We start from the raw sequence: 12,195 nt of genomic DNA on the forward strand, positions 1-12,195 counted from the left end.
TAGATCCTAAGGGTTGTGAACAGCACAACACTATGGAAGTTTAAATTCCAGTGGTTTTACCAGACAATAACAACAGAAAGCCATGATATAATTTTGGAGGCTGGCAGTTTCTATAACAGAAATGAATATATTGATATGATTAAGAGAAACACATTGAAGCTGAAACTTGAGAGAGGAGACACTCATATGCAGTTAGAAAGAACATTCCAGTCAGAGGAACATTATGCAAAGTTGCGAAATTATGTTATTTTTGAAGTAGCAGGAGGTATCACCAACAGTGAAACACTTAGTTCTAAGATTGCAACAATTTCCCAAATGAATCAAGAGAAAAATTTTAAGAGGGCTCAAGACAGCAAATAGGCTCTTGTGAGCTTATCTTTCTAGAGTTCCCGGCTTCCCACATTCTTTGGAAACACAAAGTAAAGTTTTTCTAAGCTTATGAGTTTGATGGTACAGTAGTCTGTGGCTCTCCTTGACAGCTTTCTGAGATGTCCTTTGAAATAGCAGTAAGGCCCTCCCAAGAAGATGAATTGATGGATTGTGCTGTCCAGGCTGTCTTAACTGGGATGGCCAAATCTGATGACTCGGCAGTCAACTGTCAACAATCCCTACTCACTGATTAAGTCAAACACAGTCTCTCAGGTCTCATAACATTTTTGGCTCTTCCTCATCATATTGATTAACCTTGTATGATTCAGAACCAACTTTCGAGGACTCATTGCAGGGATGTGTTTGGTAAGGAAAGAAGCTTCCTAGAATCTGAAGTATAGTGCTTCATTTTGCTGTTGGGGAAGATTTTTATTTTGATCTCATTTGATTTTTTTTTCTTCCCATCACTAAGAAAACTTCCTTATATAAGTTCACAGTGGATATGGGGACAAATATCCAACCAAGGCATTTCTACAAGACATAACCAGCTCCTGCTCAAGAGGGTACAAGTAGCACCTATCTGAACAGAAAAGGTGGAACATTCTGGTAACATGTCTCTTTCTTCCCTGTTATCCCAGGTTTGTGCAGCCAGAAACCCCCTGCTCCACCCCTTCAGTCATCATGTCTTCTTCCTCCACAATGCCCAGTCCTGCTTTACAGTCTGCCTAGATAATTCTGACAGTCCCTTGTTCATTATATTTCCAATGCTCTCTTCAATTTTTTAAAAGATAGTTTATAATCTGGATCTAATAACTGCATATTTCAGCCCTTGTAGGTCTGATGTGTAAGTGGTTGTTTTTAACAACTCTCATTCATGGTGGCTTGTTTCATTTTTAGTGATTCTGGAATGCAAACTGCTCTCCCTTATAATGTTATCTGTGGAAATTCTTTTGAAACTTGGGTTTAATATGTGTTCCTTTAAAGAGGACTGGTATTTGCTTCTGCCAGCTACCTGGCAACACACCACCCAGATTACCTTTAAATGAAATGGTAGGTTAATTTTAGGTCATGCTAGAATATAGATTCTAACCTCAAAACTGAGTGATCACAAGACTGTAGCTAGAAATTCTTGGTGGCCTGGGGCTTTTTTTTTTTTTTTTTTTTAACTGTTCTTCAAAAGGTCAAGATAGCATGCATTCCCAGTGTTTCTCTATAGGGAAGCTTCATTTTCTTCTTTTGTAATAGTATCAGCATCTGAGAATCCAGGTTTTCTATTGTGGTCCCTAATCTGCCTGGTCATCCAGTTGGGTCACAGACTTTGCCTCCTGTTTTTTATATATGTGTCCCATTTAAAACTTATGTCTAAACCATGAGTAATCCACAAAACCTTATCTAGCTTATTGCTTTCATGTCATTTCTTGCCTCTGAGAAACACCTTTCATTCCTGTGAGTTCATTCATGCATTGAAAGTATTTTTTTTTTTAATTCCATCTGGCAGGAAGGAAAATGAAAGAGGCAAAAGAAAGAGGGAGGGAAGAACAAAGAGAGAAGAGTTAGAGAGAGGTATTGATTATTCAATACTGCTTTTCTCCCATAGAAAAGACAGTAGTGAAATCTTAGAATTGTTGTGACCACTTTGATCAGAGTTAATTCACGATAGAACCAAGAATAGAAGACTTGTTTTAAAGCCAAACTATTCTACCAATATCTCCCTACTCAAGAGATTGCCAGCCAGTGCCCCTCACCTTGGATACATGTGTCCCAATCAACTTTTAGGAAATGTCAATAGAAAGAAATACCCTAAACATATCCCTTCAGCCTGCCAGGATATTTGTCAAGTTTCTAAAATCCATGCTCTGGGAGACCATTCTGAACCGTTCCAAGCCAGCCTAAGTTCACAAAAATATGAATAGCACTTTCTAAGTTCTAGGCACTAACCCAAATTCTAACCCTAAGGTCTACAACCAAGAGAATTACACATCTTAGAGCTTAGAAGAGAGACATATTAATATAACTGTCAGTAACTTTCCCCATGTTGCCGTTGTTATAGTTTCAGTCTATCTTCCAGAAGCACAGGAAAGGCAAACATCCAGACGTTCAGAGGGGAATCCTGGCTCTTCTTTTTCCATAGCCTAAAGGACCAGGAAAATGAAGGCACCTCATCTGCGCCCTCGGTCAGCTGCACCCCATCAATCTCTGAACAGCTCAAGGACTTGCTTTTCCTGTTTAACCTTCTGGTTCCCAGGATGGCCAGTCTCTGTCATGTTTTCCCCAAGGCCTCTAAAGATCAGCTCATTTTGTAATGGCTATTGTTTATTTATTTCCTGGCCTTGGCAGTAGTGGTGTTCACAGTGGTCCTCCAGGAAAGGCCACACAGTCACATACATCTCTGGCCACTCAGGGACCCATTGAGGAGTACTAGCTCTCATCCAAGCCCGCTCACAACCTTTTCCTTTATCTGTCTATACTCCTCTCCAATGAATTCTATTTATTTCTTTTATTTGAGATTAATAAAATAGCACTAGGAAGTAAGAATGGTGGTGAGATAAAGCAAGCAAATAGGTCTTTATGTTGATACTGAGTTTTTTACTTGCTATGGTCTCATTTAATCTCCAAATATTCCCATATGGTGAAGTCTGTTAATATTTTACAGCTGAAAAAGTTGTGACTCAGAGTCTCTCAACTTTGTTGAAAGTCTTATCACATATAAGTGACACAACTGGGATTTGAACCTGGGTGAAGGTGGCTACATAGCACAAGCCTGTAAATTCTGCTAACATCTCCGTTGCAGGGAGCGGGGAGGGTCATATGTAGGCAGAGCCTTTGCTTGTCAGGGAGACGGTCTGTGAGACTTCACTGAGAATTGGGCATGATGAGGTTAAGCCAACAAATCTAGTTAGCTCCAGCTGTCCTGGAAGTCTGTGAATAAGCCCCCTAATTGTATGGCATGTATGAGCATGACAGGCAGCAATTTTCCAAGGACCAATGTATCCCACCATAATAATCACTGTCACCTTGGGTCCTCTAAGAGCAAGGAGACCTGCCATGTTTCACAGGGACTGAGTGTTTCCCCTACCTGTGCTCCACATCTAAGTGGATGTGCGTCCAGATCGCTCTAATGCCAACCAACCATCTGCCAATCTGGATCACCACCAAACGCTCCCATGCTCTGTGGGAAACTTGATCCTGGCACAGTATCTTTTATAGTCTCACCCTCAGCACTCCCCCAGAAAATGTCCTGCCAGCATAATTGAACATTTTCCCACCACTTGTGCCTCAACAGTGTCATCCAGATGCCCTGCCACAACAGTCCCTTGGCTGATGGGGATTCCATTACAGCAAACTCAGTTGAATACCATTAGACAAATACTGCAATAACTAAAAGGAGGGTAAGGAAAAAATAAAATTTTCCATGACCCTGTACTAGGCCTGGGGAACCTTTGTGAGTTCCACTGAAAATTGCCTGAAAGTGCAGGCGAATGGGATTGAAAATACCACAATTTGAGGACAGAAGTCTAATGTACTATGCAAAGGACTTCCTGTCCTAACCATATGTCTTTGGAACAATATAGTCAAAGGACGGTTTTAAGCCTCAGAGAAAGAGCTGGTAACCGATTACACATTTTCAGTGTCTAAGCAAGAAATAATAACTAAAAAAGAATTTAAAAACTGTCTCTTTATGGAGAAAAGAGAATTATGAGAAACATAATTGGGAAGATGAATTTGAAGACCAAAATTAACAGAGATGAGGGCACTGAACATATTGGATAGCAGAGAGTAGAACAGTGGAAAAGGAAACTTGCAAATAAGGAAAAGGCAAGAAAAGCCTTCCTGAGACAGGCACCATATTTGGCACATTAGAAATCTATTCTTCAAATGAACAGTTACCAATCCCAGTAAGAAAATTTTAAGTTTCTCCCTAAAGGGAAAGGTCATTATGAGGAGGTGTGGGCAACCTTAAGTCAAGAGCAGTTTTATTTTATTTTTTTTAAAGATTTATTTATTTATTCATACAAGCACTGGGTACAGTCAAAAGTGCGGGAGGGTAAGAGAATTACCAGAGCCAGAGCGGGGAGCAGAGCAGGCAGAAGGACCGAGGTACACTGCTGAGGGGAGCAGCGGGAGGCAGGAGAGGTCTGCGCGCCATGTGGGACCCTCGCCGGAGGCAGGGGATCGAACCGGCGCTGCAGAGGCTGCGGGCAGCTTCGCAGCCCAGCACTTAACCACTGTGCCACCAAGGGAGGCCCCATCAGCAGCTTTAAACATGACTTCCTATCCTGTGTTAAGCCAAACCATTTAACTGAGAAACTTGTAAATAACTGAGTATTATGATTTTCTCCCCCTTTTGTAAATAGTAAAAGAATGGTGAAAAATAAGAAAATCTAGATAAGACTGGAAACAAATGTTATGTTTAACCAATAATTACTTTTATTCTTAAGTGATAACAACTACTCAGTGTTTCTCCTACCTTCCCATCTGGGAGAAATTGGCAGTGTAGAAAATTTTCTGATAAAGCCAAGTCATTTTTCTGACGACACTTGCTCCAAAAGTTTTCAATGCCTTCTGGGACCCTAGATCAAATGCAACTATTAAATTTGTCCACTAGTTTTTCTGGGTACCTCTTGTCAGGGCTACCTTTATTTAACTTAGAGAAGTCCTGATACATGAAAATCAAATTTATACAGATGGTATATTAAATACAGAAAACATACACATATGATAATTTTTAAATAGAATCTTAGAGGCATTTAAAATGTCTTCATGTACAAAATTTCAATGAGCCAAATTTTCAGGGATCCCTTTAAGGCATACAAACTGTAAAGCTGTGTCCTCACTGCTTTCTCACTTTCTTCCTCAATCATGCTTTGGATCAAAATCCGCACGCTACACTGCCAGAATGAAAGTTTTCTCTACTTACCTTCTTCAAACACTCCTCTCTAAAAATACTCTCCAAATGAACTGTATCTAAATTAATTTTGCATATTTACATAATAAAATGCTATGTAGCCAGTAGATATAAAGTTAGAGGATGTTTATTGACATGGTTAACAGCTACAATATATTAAGAAAATAGATTACAAAACACCATTTACAATGAGCCTGTTTTTAAAAGTCAAGGCATAACGTCTATGTGTATAAATAAGTCACTCATAGAAGTTTAAAAACAGTGGAAAGATATACACAAAATTATTAACAATGGTTATCTTAGGGGCTGAGATTGAGAATAAGTTTTATTTTTTTCTTTTTTATCCTTTACAATGAACATATATTTATTTTTTTAGTATTCAAATGAAACACTATTAAAAAGTTTAAAAGCCCACTATTTTCAGTGCTGCCACATCCTTGAACACCACTTCCATGCTCCTCATGCACTATGCAGTGCTATGCTGGGTTTTGGAGTAGTACCAATTTCCAGGGTTGTACTGAAATGCCTTTTTAGACCTCAACTGCTCACAAATATGATTCATCAGGAACCCAATTTCCATTAAATTCCAGTCTACAGCAAAGGCAGTGCAGTGAACTTTTAGGCACTTGTAATATGTATATATGTTTCCACATCAATTTACTGTCATGTGCTTTTAAAAATTTACAAATTATTAACTTCACAGATTCACTGAGATGCTTCAAGGGGTTAAAAAAAGCGGGATTCAAATATTTTGAAAAAATACATCAACTATTTATAGAAATACAATTAAAAAATATTCTGCCACAAATAACACAGCGAGTTATTACCTTAGGCCACCTGTTTCTCTGCCCTCATTGTGGACAAGGATTTTAACTATGTGACTGTTTAAGAAAATTGTAGTACCGTGCTAGTCTTTCAAAAACCAATCTAGAACAACACAGAATACCTGTGGGAATAAAAATATGCCAGATTGTATTACACCACAACACACAAGGTCCATGTGTCTTTCTTCATCACATGTTGTCACCAAGGAGCAAAAGTGAATTTTACACAAAGAAGTGATGACTTAACATATGAGCTAATTGTTCTGCTTTTAGTTTTAGTACTTCAGCATTATATTTTCTAGGCTTCTGTATTTCTAAGAATGTGAAACATACTTGGATTTTTTTGGTGATACAACCTTCAAACAAAATTTTTCCACCTAATTCTCCTTTCAAATGCAATCAATCTAGCTGAATATCCAGACATTGTGAAGTGAGCCGTTTACAAAGTGATATGATATCTGACTAAGTCAGGATTTTCTGCACAACAAAACCACATGTAGGTATCAACTTAAGACATACTGGTGTGACAGGTACAATTACAACTGTCATTCACACTGTTCAATGTCCATTCTGCGTTCACAAAACAGATACATGCTTCTCACTGGTTATTTTATGTACAAATTTTATGTAAAACTGAGTTAGAACTCAAGTAATTTGCTTCTGTGGCCACCACTTTGTCCAAGCCACTATCCTCTCATGAATTATTCCAAGGCATCCTTACCTGCCCTCTGGCTTTTATACCCTCATACAACGGAGGCCTGTTCTCAACACCTAAGGTGTGGCATTTAGTGCCCAGTGGTTTCCTGTTCCTATACAGTATAAGTCGGATTCCTCATACTGATGCACAAGATCCTGTCCAGTCTGACACCTGTCAACTTGCAGACCCCCATCTCCTGCTACCTACCCCTCACTTGCCAGCAACTGCCATGTAATAAACCTTCTCATGTTTCTTTAAGCAGCCAGGCACTGATCATACCACAGTGCTGACCTTGCTGCTACAGAGGCCCTGGCAACCTCACCTCAACCTCTCTGAACAAATGTCACCTTCTCAACTAACACTTTCCAGGTCACCCTTCCTTACAACTGCATACCATGTTTCCTGGTTTATATTTCCACATTTCATTTCACCATCTGAAGTAATTTTTGCTAAAATTATATTTTTATTGTCTGTTTCCCCCAACTGGAGTTTGAAAGGAGAAGATTTTGTCTATTTTGTTCCCTTATGTGTTCTAAGGATTCTAGAACAGTGCCTCACATAATATATATTTTCTGTAGGAATACTACATTCTAAATTTGCATCCACTGTAACATTTTTATCAATAAAATGCCATGTTTATTTCCTACCATGGGTCATTTTTCAGATTCTTTTTTTCTGAAATAACATTGTTAACACCATAGACAGAAAAAAAATAACAGTGTAAGTTCCAGTGAAAAGTTAATGTCTTCATTATGATTTGGAACTCTTTATAGAACACAGAATAATGCTCCAGCAGCCACGCTGGCTGATGGCACTAATCCAAAGAACCATCAGGCACCCTCTTGAAGAAAAGTTTCTCTCTGACCATTTCCCTCCACACATATACAATAATGATGTTCTTTTTAAGGGGGATTATTTGTTAGGAATCATCTCCCTTTGCTTTATATTGTAAGCTTGATAAAACAAACTAAGGCCACCCAAGGTTTTTTTGAAATAATTCCAACAGTCTTTTCTAACCACTGCCATCTTCCACGATCACAACTATTGCCACATGTGTCTGCTAACCTAGCCTTTTTTCTTATACCATAGTTTTCTTCAAGGACATAATATTTGTTATATCTTCAAATACCACCTATGGATTTTTTTCATTTGAATATAACTTTGTGTAAAGATCTAACACACCCTGATATTCCAGCAAGCACAGTGGAACCCATGTGGCAATATCACAGCCCAGGCCCCACAAAGACTGCTTTTTCCTAATAATTCAGTGCACAGCTAATTTCCCCAATCTCCATCTCACTCCACTCCATACCATTAGGCATGCTTTTAGACCACCTCTGTCTACATGTGACAGAGTTGAATCTTTATCAGGGACTGATTAGGAGATTTTTAGAATTCAATCTGTTATGACATTTTATAAATATTTCACTACTAACTTCAAGACATAATCTAAATAAAATTAATGCCTACTGCATTAAGATGAAAGTATGCAGGGTGATAATTTGATAATGCCTTTATTCCCTCAGCTTACAAAATTTCAAAAGAAATATCATACCGGCCTATGCCCATTTATTGGTTGCTGGTAACTACAACGTACTTTTCAATGAAGACATAGATGTGTTTGTGACTTATACTAATGTGTGTGATATAAAAATAAATGAAAATCGACATTGTGGCCATCAAAAAGCAGTGCACTGGACACATCTAGTGGACTCCAAGAACACAGACCAGGGATTACAGAACTGATCGAGTTGCATCCAGTTCTATGTTGAAACCACCAAGGAAGTGTGCAGTCCAAGTCAGACTTACAGTTTATTATAGAAGTCAACATAGGGCTTTATTTCAGCCTCAATTCTTCATATGGTTCAAAGTGAGTATCATTTGTATACTTTGAAATTTAAGCACTATACCCACCTATGTATTACCTGTAAGTTGTCAAAGTAGAAACCACGTTTTCAGTAAAAATTAAAAAAAAAAAATCCTGAATCACAAGCAGCTGGAGCCAATAAAATACAAAATCACATCAGCTATATCAATTTGTATGAATTTCCACTGAAAGAAAAAACTATTACTAGATAGGATTCTAGATACCAAACTGAAAATTACATGTCACATCTCTATCAACTCTTCTTTAACCACATCCTGTGATTTCTATTAACATGAACTTTTTTTTCCTGACTTACGTATCTATAATCTTAAGCATTGGTATGAACTCTGAAGCTTCTACTTCCTTCTTTGGCAATAATTCTTTACTGATGAACTACCATCATGCCTTAAAATGAACCAAATTCCACAAGTAATTAGCCTGTTGCTATTCTTTCTAGAAGCAACAATCTCAAATTTTATAAGCATTCATTTTTGTTAACTCTTTATTCAAAATATTCACCCCGAATGGGAGACAACTGCTATCGACATTACTGATTTTACCCTATGATGCACCCATAGCTCCAAAATCACAGAAGGTGTTGACCATCCAGAGTCCTAGAGACGTCCTCATAAGCAGCTGGGGACTGCACACATGAGGCATCCACACCTTAATCTGTGTGTGCTGAACATGGGCAAATCTTCCAAAGTCAAAGAAGCTAAAGGTTTATGGAAAGAAACAGATTTGTTTTTTTTATTCTGTAGGATATTTCTGTTTCCTTTTCTCAATCATAGTTCTCAGGGGAGTCTGGCAGGAGTACCACTATTTGTGCCAATGCCAATTCTTGGCTGGATCTATTGTGGGCTGAGGGACATTCAGGATGGAAATGGTAAAGAGAATCTTGCTGAAGGGAGGGCCAAGGGTTATTATTATCATTATTACTCTGATTATTGTTATTTTATCTCAGCAATGCCTCTGGTAATTCTCACAGCAGGGGTTTCAAAAGCTGTGAGAAGATTTTTAGTGCCCCTGTTATCCACCTGACCACTCCATAGGGCAGTCCTTTAACAAATCATGCCCAGTCATTACTTTACCTACATTTTTCCCATTTTATGCCTAAACGTTCTCATATCCAAGAGTCCAGGACAAGGATAACTTCAGATTATTCATGGTCATAAGCACAGAGCATTAACAACATCACCTCAGTGGAATCAAAGTAACAAATCAATACAAATATAATTCAGTCCTTTCAAAGCAAAGAATATGGATTTCATCTCCTTTAGTCTTCAGGTATACAAGAACTGTCATTTTTTATAACTGTGGGAGAGTACAGCTATTATCTGTGCTATGATACATCTCGATACACTAATACTCATTTGAAGACTTGGAGATTCATTCTCAGAAGAATTTTTAATTGTACAATGAATCAATAAGGTTCTGCCAAGATTTACTGCAGTTAGAATGTTTTCATCACAACCAACTCTGTACAAACATTTTAAAATCCATTACAGTTACTAATGCTTCCATGGGTTGAGATTCACATCTATAGCTATCCTTGGCTTTGAAAGGACTTTGTATAAAAGAAGACTTTAGCATGTTCTCAGTTATTTCCATCAATCATCTACTTTTTCCAATGAAATATTTCCTAAATCAGAGGCCAGCCATTAAAACAACCAATAAATCATTCAAGTGAAAAGCCAATGTTGAACTAACAAGATTTTACCCTCCAACAATCTCTTCCAAACCAAAACTGCATTCTGAGATAAAATGAGGACGCATATTCTCCCAAAGCAGTGTTCTGGTTTCACCAAACTCATTCTCTTGGGGGCGACACCCGCCCCCTTTCCACACTAGGCATGCTTTCCTAAATGCAACAAAATCACGAACCAGAATCCATCAAGACACGAGCACTAAAACCCATGACTTACGTTATTCATGTACTCGCTAAGCAGGTCCTGGAGCGCCTGGCGAACAGCGTTGCATTCAGCCACGATCCTCTCCCGCCTGTCGTCACGCGTGCAGGAGGAGTCCGCCATGAGCGCGGCCCCGCTGATGATGCTCTCCAATCTCTCTTCCAAGGATGGCCGGAACCTGGCCTCGCTGAATGTCATAGGGTCCAGGATAATCTTATTCTGAAAGTAGTACAATAAGAAAAAAATGAGTAAAGAGATGACTGCCTTTTTAAAATATCCTGTTTTCTAAACCAGAAATTATCTGAGGCCAGGACAAGACTCTGTGAAGGAGAAACTGGTTAAGTAGATAAATCCTAAAGTGACCTTGACAAAGTATCCACTTTCTGCAAGAATGTTTGTCCTAAATCTAATCTTCAGGGAGAAAGCAGCACTACATGTTGGAAGAATGTGTTCTTGGCAAAGGCTATCTCAACCGAAGAGTTTTCAAATGAGATTGTGACACTAGCTTGACATTTAACAACAACAAAAAAAATACATAACCTTCAAGGAAAGCACATTTGCATGTGGCACACTGGGGAATTATGGATTTCAGAGCCCCAAAGCTAAAGATGATATATATGTGGTCAACAATATAAGAGTGCATCAGTGGTGACAAGTGTACTAACCACATCCTCCTCTGTCCCATGGCAGGTTGCCTTTGAAACCTGGGCAGACAGATGCAACAGACATATTCAGTACAGGATACTTTCCACAAGGCATAAACATCTTCTGTATCAAAACTAGTGTTCTGGTAAAGAAATTACAGCACATATGTCTGTGTCTGTGTCCACAGCATATGTGTGTTGTGTTTGTAAGTGATTTTGATTTGCTCAAAGTATCCTGTCACCTCACAGGGCAGCAGTGTTGGGAGTGGCATGGGAAGGAGGAAACACATCTCAAAGTCCAAGTAGAGAGAGACACCTAGAGGGGCTCACACCTCAGGAGTGCAGCCCAGTTCCAAGGGCAGTCTCACATTTTTGGGGGATCAGGTTCAGGGAAGGTGGGAAAGTAGATGGAGGAATGTACATGATGGGGATGTGATTGGTGGGGATGTATATTGGGGATGCATAAATGTCTGGCACCAGCTAGGGGAGAGTGAACAGGGGAATGTTGCCTGGGGGCACCATTGTTGCTGCTGATCAAAACATCCTATCTCTAGTTTCTGTTTACACTTAACTATCTGTCAAGGTAGTCTTGCTGGACATGCTTATCTAGCCATAATGTCTGCCTGTTGTTTTCAGCAGATACTGGTTTTCCAGTATGTTTCTCATATCAAGACTTTTGTCCTGATGACAGACCCTGCCTGACTCTACATTTTAGCTTGACCATCATGAACTCTGGGTGCCAAGACAATGTCCCAAGAGCCGGGGAATCCACATCTAACAATGGTACTAAAGTGTTCTGAAGGAGCCTAGATAAGGGGGGAATAGAGATGCCCCCTAAAAGGAAGTTGTCAGAGAATTTAAGATTAGTTTTTCCCCAGCTCATCTGGGGAGCTGGGAAACATGTAAGTAGAGATATCCAGAGCTGGAAAGAAATGCACATTCATAATTCAGGAGACACATTAGTCTGTATGAGGATTG

General features: G+C 39.1%; 1 protein-coding gene across 4 annotated transcripts in view; it reads right to left on the reverse strand.

The window, feature by feature from the left end:
- Window positions 1-12,195, reverse strand: part of CTNNA2 (catenin alpha 2) — a gene marked incomplete at both ends in the record, with an annotated part of 953,627 nt that overhangs the window by 702,770 nt on the left and 238,662 nt on the right. For all 4 annotated transcript variants that reach the window (XM_084235606.1, XM_084235605.1, XM_084235604.1 and 1 more), the window contains one exon: window positions 10,589-10,792. In XM_084235606.1, the coding sequence (XP_084091732.1) occupies window positions 10,589-10,792 (204 nt within the window). The remainder of the gene's footprint in view (window positions 1-10,588; window positions 10,793-12,195) is intronic.

This window comes from Talpa europaea (assembly GCF_964194135.1).
Source record: "Talpa europaea genome assembly, chromosome: 6".
Classification (NCBI taxonomy): Eukaryota; Metazoa; Chordata; class Mammalia; order Eulipotyphla; family Talpidae; genus Talpa; species Talpa europaea.